Source organism: Oncorhynchus kisutch, linkage group LG19, assembly GCF_002021735.2.
Source record: "Oncorhynchus kisutch isolate 150728-3 linkage group LG19, Okis_V2, whole genome shotgun sequence".
NCBI classification, from domain to species: domain Eukaryota; kingdom Metazoa; phylum Chordata; class Actinopteri; order Salmoniformes; family Salmonidae; genus Oncorhynchus; species Oncorhynchus kisutch.
The window spans coordinates 58,068,980-58,086,479 of NC_034192.2; the positions used below are offsets into that span (position 1 = coordinate 58,068,980).

Sequence of the window (17,500 nt, forward strand, 5' to 3'; positions counted from 1 at the left end):
ATAATCCACGTAATAATTCACATTTCCTGTTGCTGCAGGATTATTTTCCTGCTGTAAAAAACTGTCTCAAATTAAGATCCTACATCTGTATGTATTCCTGCCACTGCAGCTATATACTATTATACTATTATACTGCAGTTTAAGCTGTACATCAATACCTTCTACTGCAGCTATATACTATGATACTATTATACTGCAGTTTATGTTGTACATCAGTACCTTCTACTGCAGCTATATACTACTATACTATTATACTGCAGTTTAAGCTGTACATCAATACCTTCTACTGCAGCTATATACTATTATACTATTATACTGCAGTTTATGTTGTACATCAGTACCTTCTACTGCAGCTATATACTATTATACTATTATACTGCAGTTTAAGCTGTACATCAATACCTTCTACTGCAGCTATATACTATTATACTATTATACTGCAGTTTATGTTGTACATCAGTACCTTCTACTGCAGCTATATACGATTATACTATTATATTGCAGTTTAAGTTAAACATCAATACCTTCTACTGCAGCTATATACTATTATACTATTATACTGTTGTTTAAGTTGTACATCAATACCTTCTACTGCAGCTATATACTATTATACTATTATACTGCAGTTTAAGTTGTACATCAATACCTTCTACTGCAGCTATATACTATTATACTATTATACTGTTGTTTAAGTTGTACATCAATACCTTCTACTGCAGCTATATACTATTCTTGTGATCAAGACAGGAGCTGATCGTGGACTACAAGAAAAGGAGGGCCGAACAGGATCTTTCACATCGATGGGGCTGAAGTGGAACGGGTCAAGAGTATCAAGTTCCTTGGTGTCCACATCAACAAGAAACGAACATGGTCCAAACACACCAAGACAGTCGTACCATAACCAGCATACTGGTTGGTGTACAGGTAGTGGATATACTGGTTGGTGTACAGGTAGTGGATATACTGGTTGGTGTACAGGTGGAAGATATACTGGTTGGTGTACAGATGGGAGATATACTGGTTGGTGTACAGGTGGGAGATATACTGGTTGGTGTACAGGTAGTGGATATACTGGTTGATGTACAGGTGGGAGATATACTGGTTGGTGTACAGGTGGAAGATTTACTGGTTGGTGTACAGGTGGGAGATATACTGGTTGGTGTACAGGTAGTGGATCTACTGGTTGGTGTACAGGTGGGAGATATACTGGTTGGTGTACAGGTAGTGGATCTACTGGTTGGTGTACAGGTGGGAGATCTACTGGTTGGTGTACAGGTGGGAGATATACTGGTTGGTGTACAGGTGGGAGATATACTGGTTGGTGTACAGGTAGTGGATATACTGGTTGGTGTACAGATAGTGGATCTACTGGTTGGTGTACAGGTAGTGGATCTACTGGTTGGTGTACAGGTAGTGGATCTACTGGTTGGTGTACAGGTGGGAGATATACTGGTTGGTGTACAGGTGGGAGATATACTGGTTTGTGTACAGGTAGTGGATCTACTGGTTGGTGTACAGGTAGTGGATCTACTGGTTGGTGTACAGGTAGTGGATCTACTGGTTGGTGTACAGGTAGTGGATCTACTGGTTGGTGTACAGGTGGGAGATATACTGGTTGGTGTACAGGTTGGAGATATACTGGTTGGTAGCCAGCTGAATGGATTCTATATAGTGCACTACATTTGACCAGGGACCATAGGATAGTGTATAGTGTAGCAGGGTAGTGTATAGTGTAGAAGGGTAGTGTATAGTGTAGCAGGGTAGTGTATAGTGTAGCAGGGTAGTGTATAGTGTAGCAGGGTAGTGTATATTATAGCAGGGTAGTGTATAGTGTAGCAGGGTAGTGTATAGTGTAGCAGTGTATGGTATAGTGTAGCAGGGTTGTGTATAGTGTATAGGGTAGTGTATAGTGTAGCAGGATAGTGTATAGTGTAGCAGGGTAGTGTATACTGTAGCAGGGTTGTGTATACTGTAGCAGGGTTGTGTATAGTGTAGAGTGTAGCAGGGTAGTGTATACTGTAGCAGGGTTGTGTATAGTGTAGCAGGGTAGTGTATAGTGTGGCAGGGTAGTGTATAGTGTAGTAGGGTAGTGTATAGTGTAGTAGAGTAGTGTATAGTGTAGTGTATAGTGTAGCAGGGTAGTGTATATTGTATAGTGTAGTGTATAGTGTAGCAGGGTAGTGTATAGTGTAGCAGGGTAGTGTATAGTGTATAGTGTAGTGTATAGTGTAGCAGGGTAGTGTATAGTGTAGCAGGGTAGTGTATAGTGTATAGTGTAGCAGGGTTGTGTATAGTGTAGCAGGGTAGTGTATAGTGTAGCAGGGTAGTGTATAGTGTATAGTGTAGTGTATAGTGTATAGTGTAGCAGGGTAGTGTATAGTGTATAGTGTAGTGTATAGTGTAGCAGGGTAGTGTATAGTGTAGCAGTGGAGTGTATAGTGTAGCAGGGTAGTGTATAGTATAGTAGAGTAGTGTATAGTGTATAGTGTAGTGTATAGTGTAGCAGGGTAGTGTATAGTGTATAGTGTAGTGTATAGTGTAGCAGGGTAGTGTATAGTGTAGCAGGGTAGTGTATAGTGTATAGTGTAGCAGGGTTGTGTATAGTGTAGCAGGGTAGTGTATAGTGTATAGTGTAGCAGGGTTGTGTATAGTGTAGCAGGGTAAGTGTATAGTGTATAGTGTAGCAGGGTTGTGTATAGTGTAGCAGGGTAGTGTATAGTGTATAGTGTAGCAAGGTAGTGTATAGTGTATAGTGTATAGTGTAGCAGGGTAGTGTATAGTGTAGCAGGGTAGTGTATAGTGTAGCAGGGTAGTGTATAGTGTAGCAGGGTAGTGCTGTGACAGCAAAGTCTGTGTTGGTGTGTGTGTGTCATCAGATGAGACACATCACTCTCACCCATCATACTAGCCCTCTCTTACTACCATCACATACTAGCCCTCTCTCACCACCGTCACCTTCCGTCACCACCGTCACCCCTCATAACAGCCCTCTCTCACCACCATCACCCCTCATAACAGCCCTCTCTCACCACAATCACCCCTCATAACAGCCCTCTCTCACCACCATCACCCCTCATACCAGCCCTCTCTCACCACCATCACCCCTCATACCAGCCCTCTCTCTCCACCATCACCCCTCATAACAGCCCTCTCTCACCACCATCACCCCTCATACCAGCCCTCTCTCACCACCATCACCCCTCATAACAGCCCTCTCTCACCACCATCACCCCTCATAACAGCCCTCTCTCACCACCATCACCCCACATACCAGCCCTCTCTCACCACCATCACCCCTCATACCAGCCCTCTCTCACCACCATCACCCCTCATACCAGCCCTCTCTCACCACCATCACCCCTCATACCAGCCCTCTCTCACCACCATCACCCCTCATAACAGCCCTCTCTCACCACCATCACCCCTCATACCAGCCCTCTCTCACCACCATCACCCCTCATACCAGCCCTCTCTCACCACCATCACCCCTCATACCAGCCCTCTCTCACCACCATCACCCCTCATACCAGCCCTCTCTCACCACCATCACCCCTCATAACAGCCCTCTCTCACCACCGTCACCCCTCATAACAGCCCTCTCTCACCACCATCACCCCTCATACCAGCCCTCTCTCACCACCATCACCCCTCATACAGCCCTCTCTCACCACCATCACCCCTCATAACAGCCCTCTCTCACCACCATCACCCCTCATACCAGCCCTCTCTCACCACCATCACCCCTCATACCAGCCCTCTCTCACCACCATCACCCCTCATAACAGCCCTCTCTCACCACCATCACCCCTCATACCAGCCCTCTCTCACCACCATCACCCCTCATAACAGCCCTCTCTCACCACCATCACCCCTCATACCAGCCCTCTCTCACCACCATCACCCCTCATACCAGCCCTCTCTCACCTCTATAACCTGTCATTGTCTGCCTGGGACTGGGGCTTCATTGTCATGACCCAACGTGACAATCTTTCTCTATGTCTGCCTCAGTATCTCACTTTCTCTCTTTCTTTCACTTTCACTTTCTCTCTCTCTGATTCTCTCTCTTTCCTCCTCCTGTCTCTATCCGGCTGTGAGGGGTAAGACACCAGAGCTGTGAGGGGTAAGACACCAGGGCTGTGAGGGGTAAGACACCATGGCTGTGAGGGGTAAGACACCAGGGCTGTGAGGGGTAAGACACCAGGGCTGTGAGGAGTAAGACACCAGGGCTAAGAGGGGTAAGACACCAGGGCTGTGAGGGGTAAAACACCAGGGCTGCGAGGGGTAAGACACCAGGGCTGTGAGGGGTAAGACACCAGGGCTGTGAGGGGTAAGACACCAGGGCTGTGAGGGGTAAGACACCATGGCTGTGAGGGGTAAGACACCAGGGCTGTGAGGGGTAAGACACCAGGGCTACAAGGGGTAAGACACCAGGGCTGCGAGGGGTAAGACACCAGGGCTGTGAGGGGTAAGACACCATGGATGTGAGGGGTAAGACACCAGGGCTGCGAGGGGTAAGACACCAGGGCTGTGAGGGGTAAGACACCAGGGCTGCGAGGGGTAAGACACCAGGGCTGTGAGGGTTAAGACACCAGGGCTGTGGGGCGTTAATTGGTGGTGCATTGTGCATGGAAGGCAGCCAGCAGGTTTGACTACACACCGTGCAGTGATCTAAGCTCACAGTCATCTAGCACTGTCACGTGTTAGATTAAATGGTTCCTAGCAAGTGTTGGAACTGGTTCATGTAGAAGAACAAAGTTATTTGAGGAACAGAACCCGTATCGTAAACCAAAGTGATCTATACGGTTCCGGAACAGAACCGTTATTTTAAAAGCGTTACAACTGTTAATAATGTTATTTTAGGTTCCAGGCATTTTGTCCCAGTCCCACAGAAATCGCAACAAAGCACCTATGCAAAGCCCTCACTCTGTCACTCAGAAACGTATTCCAGCGTCTGCCTGCCAGTGTATAGTCTGCCTGCCCCTCCCCTCTGAAGCATAGGTTACTGTAGCCCCTCCCCTCTGAAGCATAGGTTACTGTAGCCCCTCCCCTCTGAAGCATAGGTTATTGTAGCCCCTCCCCTCGGGAGCATAGGTTACTGTAGCCCCTCCCCTCTGAAGCATAGGTTACTGTAGCCCCTCCCTTCTGAAGCTTAGGTTACTGTAGTCCCTCCCTTCTGAAGCATAGGTTACTGTAGTCCCTCCCCTCTGAAGCATAGGTTATTGTAGTCCCTCCTCTCTGAAGCATAGGTTACTGTAGCCCCTCCCCTCTGAAGCATAGGTTACTGTAGCCCCTCCCCTCTGAAGCATAGGTTACTGTAGCCCCTCCCTTCTGAAGCATAGGTTACTGTAGCCCCTTCCTTCTGAAGCATAGGTTACTGTAGCCCCTCCCCTCTGAAGCATAGGTTACTGTAGCCCCTCCCCTCTGAAGCATAGGTTACTGTAGACCCTTCCTTCTGAAGCATAGTTTACTGTAACCCCTCCCCTCTGAAGCATAGGTTACTGTAGCCCCTCCCCTCTGAAGCATAGGTTACTGTAGCCCCTCCCCTCTGAAGCATAGGTTACTGTAGCCCCTCCCCTCTGAAGCATAGGTTACTGTAGCCCCTCCCCTCTGAAGCATAGGTTACTGTAGCCCCTCCCCTCTGAAGCATAGGTTACTGTAGCCCCTCCCCTCTGAAGCATAGGTTACTGTAGCCCCTTCCTTCTGAAGCATAGGTTACTGTAGCCCCTCCCCTCTGAAGCATAGGTTACTGTAGCCCCTTCCTTCTGAAGCATAGGTTACTGTAGCCCCTCCCCTCTGAAGCATAGGTTACTGTAACCTACTGTTGACATTACAAGCATGATTCAGAAATTAGGGAGATATGCTTAATTAGAGAACAATAGATTCACTTTTCCAGTGCTAGTTTTTCAATGCTCCCTCCTCACCCGCAGTTGCATCTCTCGCCCTACACTGTGACTGACAGCACAGTGTGTATGTGTTTGTCTTTCATTATGATTAAACCATGCTGTTACGGAAAAATACAATTTGCTCTTTAACGTCTTCCAATACAGCACACTGACTCGGTACCGGTGCCCCCTGTATATATCCTCGATATTGTTATTCTTATTGTGTTACTTTTTATTATTACTTTTTTATTTTAGCCTACTTGGTAAATATTTTCTTCTTATTGAACTGCACTGTTGGTTAAAGGCTTGTAAGTAAGAATGTCATGGTAAAGTTGTTGTACTTGTTGTATTCGGCGCATGTGGCTAATAAAGTTTGATTTGATTTAAATTCCTTACCCGATCCAAAGCAAACTGTTTAGAAAGGAACAGAAAGGAACAATATATATTGGTCCTTTTTAGGGGGGGGGTCGAACCCGGTTCAGAACGTTATTTTTCTGGTGGAACAGTGGAATGGAATGAAAAAAAGAATGGTTCTGTTCAGAACGAAATGATTGGAAAATAATTTTGGATCCAACCCCTGGCTCCTACAGACATGTGTAGAAATCCTCTATCTGTCGAATAGGATAAATTACAGAGGTCATGTCATAATTCATAACCAATGACAGGAATAAATAAGGAACTAAACTCTTGACGACTGGCTGAAGTTCATCCTGTTGTGATGTAGACAATTTCTGACCAAAATGAGATTTAAAAGCTGTGTTGGTAAGGAGTTATAGAGAGCGCTGTAGATGGATGTGAGAGTTTTGGAGAGCGCTGTAGATGGATGTGGGAGTTATAGAGAGCGCTGTAGATGGATGTGAGAGTTATGGAGAGCGCTGTAGATGGATGTGGGAGTTATAGAGAGCGCTGTAGATGGATGTGAGAGCCTGCACCTTTTTGGGTCCCCCTGTTCTCATCTCATAGACGTCTATAGTGTAGTTGGACCTCCGGCCATAGCTGTCAAACTGGATGTTCCCCGTCATCCCCTGAACCTGGACCTGCACCGCGGGGCAGTAACACACAGGGACAAAGCACACAGAACAACGTGTAATACAGAAAGCCAAGTTATTATCAAATTTGGAAATGGCTGGATTTAGGAAATGGCAGGTATTCACATAGGTTGAATCGTTGGCGTTAATCAAATGATGGAACTGATAGGCTTTAATAAAAGATGTGGGTTTATGGTAATGAGAATGAGAGTCTCTTTTTGTATTTCAGAGAGCTGAGCTGAGGGGGAGAGAATTTAACTGTGAGAGGTCTGTGAGAGGACATCTGGGAGGCAGACGAAGGAGGAGATTACTCTCTTTTTATCGTTCTCTATCTCTCCCTCTGCCCCCTCTTTATATAGATATCTATCTTTCTCTCTGCCCCCTCTTTCTATAGCTCTCTATCTGCCCCCTCTTTCTATCGCACTTGACTCTTCGTTTCTCTGTCTCAGTTTCTCAATCTTATAAGTCTCACTCTTATCGTCTCCATCTCACTCGCTACTTCCCCTGTCTATCTCTCTCTTTACTCCCTACCTACCTCCATCTCTCTCACTACTTCCCCATCTACCTCTCTCTCTCTCCTCCCTACCTACCTCCATCTCTCTCACTACTTTCCACATCTACCCCTCTCACTCTCCTCCCTACCTACCTCCATCACTCTCACTACTTCCCCCGTCTACCTGTCTCCCCTCGCTCCCTACCTCCCCGTCTATCTCTCTCTCGCTCCTCCCTACCTACCTCCATCTCTCACTACAACCCCCGTCTATCTGTCACCCCTCGCTCCCTACCTACCTCTTTCCTTCCTTCTCTCTCTCCTTTCCCTTCTCTGCCTACCACCTTCCTTCTCTCTCTCTACCTCCCTCCCCATCTGTCCCTCTCTATCTTACCATTTTGAGTGCTCTCTCGATGTCGATGCCCTGGCTCCATGGCACGGCAGGGTTGGCCAGACAGTCTCCTGCTCCCCCTCGCCGTGACACGTCTACGCGTTGGCGCCGCAGGTACCGGAACGCCTCAGCGATCACCAGGATGGCATCGTGGGTCAGAGCTGACGTGTACTGCCGAGGACAAGAGAGTTCAGGGGGTTCACAAGAGATCACCAGGATGGCATCGTGGGTCAGAGCTACACCCAAGCTTTAGTGTTCTAAGTTTTCATAACTGTGACCTTAGTTGCCTACTGTCTGTAATGTTATTTACTTCTTCCTGTATATAGCCATGTTATTTTCTACTTCCTATATATAGCCATGTTATTTTCTACTCCCTGTATGTAGCCATGTAATTTTTTACTTCCTGTATATAGCCATGTTATTTTCTACTTCATGTATGTAGCCATGTTATTTTCTACTTCCTGTATATAGCCATGTTATTTTCTACTTCCTGTATGTAGCCATGTTATTTTCTACTTCCTGTATGTAGCCATGTTATTTTATACTCCCTGTATATAGCCATGTTATTTTCTACTTCCTGTATATAGCCATGTTAATTTATACTTCCTGTATGTAGCCATGTTATTTTCTACTTCCTATATGTAGCCATGTTATTTTCTACTTCCTGTATGTAGCCATGTTATTTTCTACTTCCTGTATGTAGCCATGTTATTTTCTACTTCCTATATATAGCCATGTTATTTTCTACTTCCTATATATAGCCATGTTATTTTCTACTTCCTATATATAGCCATGTTATGTTCTACTTCCTGTATGTAGCCATGTTATTTACTACTTCCTATATATAGCCATGTTATTTTCTACTTCCTATATATAGCCATGTTATGTTCTACTTCCTGTATGTAGCCATGTTATTTACTACTTCCTATATATAGCCATGTTATTTTCTACTTCCTGTATGTAGCCATGTTATTTTCTACTTCCTGTATGTAGCCATGTTATTTTCTACTTCCTATATATAGCCATGTTATTTTCTACTTCCTATATATAGCCATGTTATTTTCTACTTCCTATATATAGCCATGTTATGTTCTACTTCCTGTATGTAGCCATGTTATTTACTACTTCCTGTATGTAGCCATGTTATTTACTACTCTCTGTCATGTTATTTTCTTCTCATTATTGTCATTCGTTATTCACTGTGTATTTATTCCTCATGTCACTATTTATATTTTCCTCTTATCTTCCTCTCTGTATGGTTGGAAAAGGATCCATCAGTCAGCATGTCACTGTTAGTCTACTCCTGTTGTTTACCAAGCATGTGACAAATACATACATGTTCAGTTTGTACTTTTATCTTATATTTAACTGCACCTGTTGTCTACAAAGCATTTGACAAGTATAATTTGATTTGATATATACATTTGAATGAATTACTATAGCGCACTCCTTGGGACAATCAGTGTGTTCTTGTACATACCAGTTCTCTATGGCAAAACGTATCATTCACCCAAGTTTTGACAAAATCGGGCCAGTGCTATCTGTGATGTTGCGTGTGACTAACGTACAAATGTACTACTGGACAGAGACAGATTCACAGTTCCTTCCCCGATTTCATCGTGGGGGACAATTAAGTGTAATTTCAAACGCATTTCTTCCTTGGTCATTGTTTAATTAGATGTACATTGAAGCTGTGCTATAACCTTGCTTCACATCTGCCTATCAATATATTGATCGTTGGGGAAGGGAAGGAGAGAAATGAAAAAAGAAAGAGAATGGGAGAGTGACATATTGAGAGGAGAAGAAGTGAGAAAAGAGGAGAAGGAGAGGAAACGTAAGTGAGAAGAGAGGAGAAGGAGAGGAAATGAAAGTGAGAAGAGAGGAGAAGGAGAGGAAACAAAAGTGAGAAAGGAATGTGAGAAGCAAGAGAATGTGAGACTGACAGAGGCTGAGAGGAGAAGGACAAGAGGGAAGGCTCTCTATCCAAAAGAAGAGATGGATTCATTCTGTTGTGCATACATAACAGTACATCATGAAAGGCTTGGCTGCTGTTCTGTAGTCTGCAGTAGGTACCTTGAGCGGGGTGTTCTTGGCCTCTGGGAATTCCCTTTCATCCAGTCTCTCCCAGCGCTGTAGGAACTGCTGAACGATGGGGTTCTCAGGGCTCACTATCTGGAAGCCTGATATGTTGGCCCCGCCTAGGAAGACCTTGTCCAAGCTCACATTGGAGAAACCCTGACATCAGAGAGAGGAGGGAGGCATAGACGGAGACAGGGAGAGAAGGATGGAGGGAGAGAGACAGGGAGAGAAACAGAGGGCAAGAGACAGAGAGAGAGAGAGAGAGATAGCGAGAGAGAAAGTGAGAGAGAGAGAGAGAGAGACAGACAGTGAGACAGAGAGAGAGAGAGAGAGGCAGAGAGAGAGAGAGGGAGAGAGAGAGGCAGAGAGAGAGACAGAGAGAGACAGAGAGAGACAGAGAGTCAGATAGAGAGAGATAGAGAGACATAGAGAGAGAGATAGAGAGACATAGAGAGAGAGAGAGAGACATAGAGAGAGAGAGAGAGAGAGAGAGAGAGAGAGAGAGAGAGAGAGAGAGAGAGAGAGAGAGAGAGAGAGAGAGAGAGAGAGAGAGAGAGAAACAGAGGGAATTCAGGGTCCAAAAGCATAACATTTCCAATAAAATTTGAAAGGAATCACCTTGAAATTGTGTTTTGGGATATGAAAACCACCCTGAATGTTGCACGGGGAAGGATGTCATAAATCTAGTTACTCAATGTAACTCAGTGAAGAGTATTCGACCCTACAAGGTAGTCAATATTCACAGAAAGGAATAACATTTTATTTTCAGCCATAATAAAATGGAGGTCTCTGTTTCTTTGTACAGTGTCTCTTCTACATACAGTACTGTGCAATGGAATTAAGATATGGTACAACAACACAACAACACCTTTCCCCTGGTTGATGGCTTAGTCCGTCCTCCCAGAGAATCAAACGTATTGTAATGTATTCTGACAAGCCGGCGGCTCCAACTGCCGTCAAATTACACGGTGCCTCCTGGAGTCATGTCAGAGTGAGCTTTCTTTTCATGGTCAAATTGCTAGTTTCAGAGTACAGCGTCATGTTATGGAGTACAAGGGCATGTGTCCGTGACTTGTGCATAATGGGGACTTTTAAAGTCAGGGACACAGTGGAGAGAGAACAACAGGACAGGAGAAGAGGGGAATGAGAGGAATGGGAGGGGAGAGGAGAGGAGAGGGGAATGGGAGGGGAGAGGAAAGGAGAGGAGAGGAGAGGGGAATGGGAAGGGAGAGGAGAGGAGAGGAAAGGAGAGGAGAGGAGAGGGGAATGGGAGGGGAGAGGAGAGGAGAGGAGAGGAGAGGAGAGGAGAGGAGAGGAGAGGAGAGGAGAGGAGAGGAGAGGAGAGGAGAGGAGAGGAGAGGAGAGGAGAGGAGAGGAGAGGAGAGGAGAGGAGAGGAAAGGAAAGGAAAGGAAAGGAGAGGAGAGGGGAATGGGAGGGGAGAGGAGAGGAGAGGAGAGGAAAGGAGAGGAGAGGGGATGGGAGGGGAAATGAGGAGAGGAGAGGAGAGGAGAGGGGAATGGGGAGAGGAGAGGAGAGGAGAGGGGAGGAGAGGGGAATGGGAAGGGAGAGGAGAGGAAAAGGAGAGGAGGAGAGGGGAATGGGAGGGGAGAGGAGAGGAAAGGAGAGGAGAGGGGAATGGGAGGGGAAATGAGAGGAGAGGAGAGGGGAATGGGAGAGGAGAGGAGAGGAGAGGAGAGGAGAGGAGAGGAGAGGAGAGGAGAGGAGAGAGAGGAGAGGAGAGAAGGAGAGGAGAGGAGAGGAGAGGAGAGGAGAGAGGAGAGGAGAGGAGAGGAGAGGAGAGGAGAGGAGAGGAGAGGAGAGGAGAGGAGAGGAGAGGAGAGGAGAGGAGAGGAGAGGGGAATGGGAAGGGAGAGGAGAGGAGAGGAGAGGGGAATTGGAGGGGAGAGGAGAGGAAGGGAGAGGCGAGGAGAATGGGAGGGGAGAGGAGAGAGGAGGAAAGGAGAAGAGAATGGGAGGGGAGGGAAAGGAGAGAAGTAGAATGGAGGGGGAGGGAAAGGAGAGGAGAGTAGAATGGGAGGGGAGGAGAAAGGAAAGGAGAGGAGAATGGGAGGGGAGGGGAAAGGAGTAGGAAAGGGAGAATGGGGGGGATGAGGAGGGAAAGGAAGAGGAGACATGGGAGGTGGTAGAGTGAGGAGGAGGAGAGAGAGGAGAGGATGAGGAGAGGAGAGCGAGGAGGAGAGGAGAGGAGAGGGGAAGAGGAGAGGAGAGGAGAGGAGAGGAGAGAGGACGGGAGAGGAGAGGAGAGGAGGAGGAGGAGAGGAGAGGAGAGGAGAGGAGAGGGAGAGGAGTATGGAGGAGGAGAGGAGAGGAGGAGAGGAGAGGGGAATGGGAGGGGAGAGAAGAAGGAGAGGAAGGGAGAGGTGAGAATGGGAGGGGAGAGGGAGAGGAAAGGAGAAGAGAATGGGGAGGGGAGGGGAAGAGGAGAGGTAAAGGAGAGGAGCAATGGGAGGGAGGGGAGAGGAAAGGAGAAGAGAATGGGAGGGGAGGGGAGAGGAGAGGAAAGGAGAGGAGAATGGGAGGGGAAAGGAGAGGAGAGGGGAATGGGAGGGGAGGGGAAAGGAGAGGAGAGGAGAATGGGAGGGGAGGGAAAGGAGAGGAGAATGGGAGGGGAGGGGAAAGGAGGAATGGGAGGGGGGAGGGGAAAGGAGAATGGGAGGGGAGGGGGAAAGGAGAGGAGAGGAGGGAAAGGAGAGGAGAATGGGAGGGGAGGGGAAAGGAGAATGGGAGGGGAGGGGGAAAGGAGAGGAGAATGGGAGGGGAGGGGAAAGGAAGGAATGGGAGGGGAGGGGAAGGAGAGGAGAGGCGGGGAAAGGAGAGGGCCCTTGCTCTCATCTTAATAATACAGGAGTCAACCTGAAACTACAAGGTTCCACTTTATCCCTCTGATGACAGAAGATCAGACACTACATCCAAACGTTTGAGTTTGAAATGAATATGTCCCTCCCCTATGACCTTCTTCTCCAATACATTTTGAGATGGAGGCAAGGAGATAGGAGGCAGAAAAATGCTTGTGTTCCTAGCTCTATCAGTGGAGTAATATTTATCAATACACACAAATCTACAAAGTAAAATAATGGAATAAAGATATATAGAAATATTAGGAAAAAACATTGTCGGAATACAGAGTGTATATATATATACATATATATACACACACACAGTTTAAGTCGGAAGTTTACATACACTTTGGTTGGAATCATGAAAATAAGTTTTTCAATCACTCCACAAATTTCTTGTTAACAAACTATAGTTTTGGCAAGTCGGTTAGGACATCAACTTTGTGCATGACACAAGTCATTTTTCCAACAGTTGTTTACAGACAGATCATTTCACTTATAATTCACTGTATCACAATTCCAGTGGGTCAGAGGTTTACATACCCCAAGTTGACTGTGCCTTTGAACAGCGTGGACAATTCCAGAAAATTATGTCATAAAATTGACATCATTTGAGTCAATTGGAGGTGTACCTGTGGATGTATTTCAAGGCCTACCTTCAAACCCAGTGCCTCTTTGCTTGACATCATGGAAAAATCAAAAGAAATCAGCCAAGACCTCCACAAGTCTGGTGCATCATTGGGAGAAATGTCCAAATGCCTGAACATACCACATTCATCTGTACAAACAATAGTATGCAAGTATAAACACCATGGGACCACGCAGCCGTCATACCGCTCAGGAAAGAGACGCGTTCTGTCTCCTAGAGATGAACGTACTTTGGTGCGAAAAGTGCAAATCAATCCCAGAACAACAGCTAAGGACCTTGTGAAGATGCTGGAGGAAACAGGTACAAAAGTATCTATATCCACAGTAAAACGAGTCCTGTATCGACATAACCTGAAAGGCCGCTCAGCAAGGAAGAAGCCACTGCTCCTAAACTGCCATAAAAAAGCCAGACTACGATTTGCAACTGTACATGGGGACAAAGATCGTACTGTTTGGACAAATGTCCTCTGGTCTGATTAAACAAAAATAGAACTGTTTGGCCATAATGACCATCGTTATGTTTGGAGGAAAAAGGGGAGGCTTGCAAGCCGAAGAACACCATCCCAACTGTGAAGCACGGGGGTGGCAGCATCATGTTGTAGGGGTGCTTTGCTGCAGGAGGGACTGGTGCACTTCACAAAATAGATGGCATCATGAGGTCGGAAAATGTTGTGGCTATATTGAAGCAACATCTCAAGACATCAGTCAGGAAGTTAAATCTTGGGTCTTCCAAATGGACATTGACCCCAAGCATACTTCCAAAGTTGTGGCAAAGTGGCTTAAAGGACAACAAAGTCAAGGTATTGGAGTGGTCATCACAAAGCCCTGACCTCAATCCCATAGAAAATTTGTGGGCAGAACTGAAAAAGCATGTGCGAGCAAGGAGGCTTATAAACCTGACTCAGTTACACCAGCTATGTGTCAGGCCCTGACCATAGAGAGCCCTCGGTTCTCTTTGGTGTTTAGGTCAGAGCGTGACTAGGGGGTGTTCTAGTCATTTATTTTCTATGTTGCTGGTTGGCATGGTTCCCAATTAGAGGCAGCTGGTAATCGTTGCCTCTAATTAAGGGATCATATTTAGGAAGCCCTTTCTCCTACCTGCTTTGTGGGATATTGTTTTGTTGAGTGATGTTCTGTTTGTTCTGTTTGCTCTGTTTGTTTTGTTTGTTCTGGTTGTTCTGTTTGTTCTGTTTGTTCTGTTTGTTCTGTTTGTTCTGTTTGCTCTGTTTGTTCTGTTTGTTCTGCTTGTTCACGGTCTGTGTTTGTTTATTGTTTTGTTGAGAAGTTTCACTCTAAATAAACATGTGGAACTCAAATCACGCTGCGCCGTGGTCCGTCTTTCCTCACGACCGTGAATTTGGAACGGGCCAAATTTCACCCAACTTATTGTAGAAAGTCTACCTGAAAAAGCTTGACCCAAGTTAAAAAAATTAAAGGCAATGCTACCAAATACTAATTGAGTGTATGTAAACTTCTGACCCACTGGGATTGTGATGAAAGAAATAAAAGCTGAAATAAATCATTCTCTCGACTATTATTCTGACATTTCACATTCTTAAAATAAAGGGGTGAGCAGTTTTACTAGGGTTAAATGTCAGAAATTGTGAAAAACTGAGTTTATTAAATGTATTTGGCTAAGGTGTATGTAAACTTCCAATTAACTGTTTACAGTACCAGTCAAAAGTTTGGACACCCCTTTTCATTCAAGGGTTTTGTTTATTTTTACTATTTTCTACACTGTAGAATAATAATGAGACATCAAAACTATGAAATAACACATGGAATCATGTCGTAACCAGAAAAGTGTTAAACAAATCAAAATATATTTTAGATTTTAGATTCTTCAAAGTAGCCACCCTTTGCCTTGATGACAGCTTTGAACACTCTTGGCACTCTCTCAACCAGCTTCATGAGGTAGTCAACTGGAATGCATTGTTAATTTGTGGAATTTATTTTCTTCTTAATCCATTTGAGCCAATCAGTTGTGTCGTGAGATAGTAGGGGTGGTATACAGAAGATAGCCCTATTTGGTAAAAGATCATGTCCAAATTATGGCAAGAACAGCTCAAATAAGCAAAGAGAAACGACAGTCCATCATTACTTTAAGACATGAAGGTCAGTCAATCAGGAACATTTCAAGAACTTTGAAAGTTTCTTCAAGTGCAGTTGCAAAAACCATCAAGAGCTATGATGAAACTAGCTCTCATGAGGACCGCCACAGGAAAGGAATACCCAGAGTTACCTCTGCTCCCAAGGAAAAGTTCATTAGAGTTACCTCTGCAGCCAAGGATAAGTTAATTAGAGTTACATCTGCTGCCAATGATAAGTTAATTAGAGTTACCTCTGCTGCCAATGATAAGTTAATTAGAGTTACCTCTGCTGCCAAGGATAAGTTAATTAGAGTTACCTCTGCTGCCAAGGATAAGTTAATTAGAGTTACCTCTGCTGCCAAGGATAAGTTAATTAGAGTTACCTCTGCTGCCAAGGATAAGTTAATTAGAGTTAACTGCACCTCAGCTTTGCTGGTACCACTTTGTGTTTTTTTAAGACTCCAAAGCACACTTAACCAGCATGGCTACCATAGCATTCTGCAGTGATATGCCATCCCATCTGGTTTGGGCTTAGTGGAACTATCATTTGTTTTTCTACAGGACAATGACCCAACACACCTCCAGGCTGTGTAAGGGCTATTTGACCAAGACGGAGAGTGATGTAGGGCTGCATCAGATGACTTGGCCTCCACAATCACCCGACCTCAACCCAATTGAGAGGTTTTGGGATGAGTCGGACCGCAGAGTGAAGGAAAAGCAGCATATGTGGGAACTCCTGCTCAGCATATGTGGGAACTCCTTCAAGACTTTTGGAAAAACATTCCTCATGAAGCAGGTTGAGAGAATGCCAAGTGTTCAAAGCTGTCATCAAGGCAAAGGGTGATTACTTCGAAGAAGAAGAATTCTAAAATATATTTTGATTTGATTAACAGTTTTTTGATTACCACATGATTCCATATGTGTAATTTCATTGTTTTGATGTAGAATGTAGAAAATGGTAAAAAAATAAATAAAGACCCTTGAATGAGTAGGTGTGTCCAAACTTTTGACTGGTACTGTATGTTGACTCACCAGGTTAGACAGGATGTAGTGGTATCCACGGGTGTTCTTCCCCAGAGAGACCACCTGTAGGAGAGATCAATACAAAGGTGAGCCAACCAGTGTTGACTGAGCTGTGTCATGGGGTGTAGGATGAAGTTGCCCCTATATGCTGATCTTGGGTCAGTTTAGCATGTCCCCCACTAATGGTTAAGGTTAGGTTTGGAGGAGGCTCATGTTAAATCTGTTGCTAGGGGAAACATCACCCCAGAGCTAGTCAATCATGATACGTGCTAGCCAATCATGATACGGGCTTGTCAATCATGATACAGGCCAGTCAGTCATGACACAGGTTAGTCAATCATGATACGTGCTAGCCAATCATGATACGGGCTTGTCAATCCTGATACGGGCCAGTCAGTCATGATACAGGTTAGTCAATCATGATACGTGCTAGCCAATCATGATACGGGCTTGTCAATCATGATATGGGCCAGTCAGTCATGAAACGGGCTAGTCAATCATGACACAGGCTAGTCAATCATGATACAGGCTAGTCAATCATGACACAGGTTTGTCAATCATGACACAGGTTAGTCAATCATGACACAGGTTAGTCAATCATGATACAGGTTAGTCAATCATGACACAGGTTAGTCAATAATGACACAGGTTAGTCAATCATGACACAGGCTAGCCAATCATGATACAGGTTAGTCAATCATGACACAGGCTAGTCAATCATGATACAGGCTAGTCAATCATGACACAGGTTAGTCAATCATGACACAGGTTAGTCAATCATGACACAGGTTAGTCAGTCATGATACGGGCTAGTCATTCATGACACAGGCTTGTCAATCATGACACAGGTTAGTCAGTCATGATACGGGCCAGTCAGTCATGACACGGGCTAGTCAATCATGACACAGGCTAGTCAATCATGATACAGGCTAGTCAATCATGACACAGGTTAGTCAGTCATGACACAGGTTAGTCAGTCATGATACAGGCTAGTCAATCATGACACAGGC

The 17,500-nt window shown here is 45.3% G+C and overlaps 1 protein-coding gene across 1 annotated transcript in view; it reads right to left on the bottom strand.

Annotated features, from left to right (window-relative positions):
• Positions 1 to 17,500, bottom strand: part of LOC109910292 (glutamate receptor 3) — a 241,687-nt gene that overhangs the window by 51,303 nt on the left and 172,884 nt on the right. The window contains exons 5-9 of the mRNA XM_031797265.1: positions 16,500 to 16,553; positions 9,865 to 10,026; positions 7,795 to 7,962; positions 6,749 to 6,919; positions 883 to 1,098 (exon numbers count right to left, since the gene is read on the bottom strand). Coding sequence (XP_031653125.1) covers positions 883 to 1,098; positions 6,749 to 6,919; positions 7,795 to 7,962; positions 9,865 to 10,026; positions 16,500 to 16,553 — 771 coding nt within the window. The remainder of the gene's footprint in view (positions 1 to 882; positions 1,099 to 6,748; positions 6,920 to 7,794; positions 7,963 to 9,864; positions 10,027 to 16,499; positions 16,554 to 17,500) is intronic.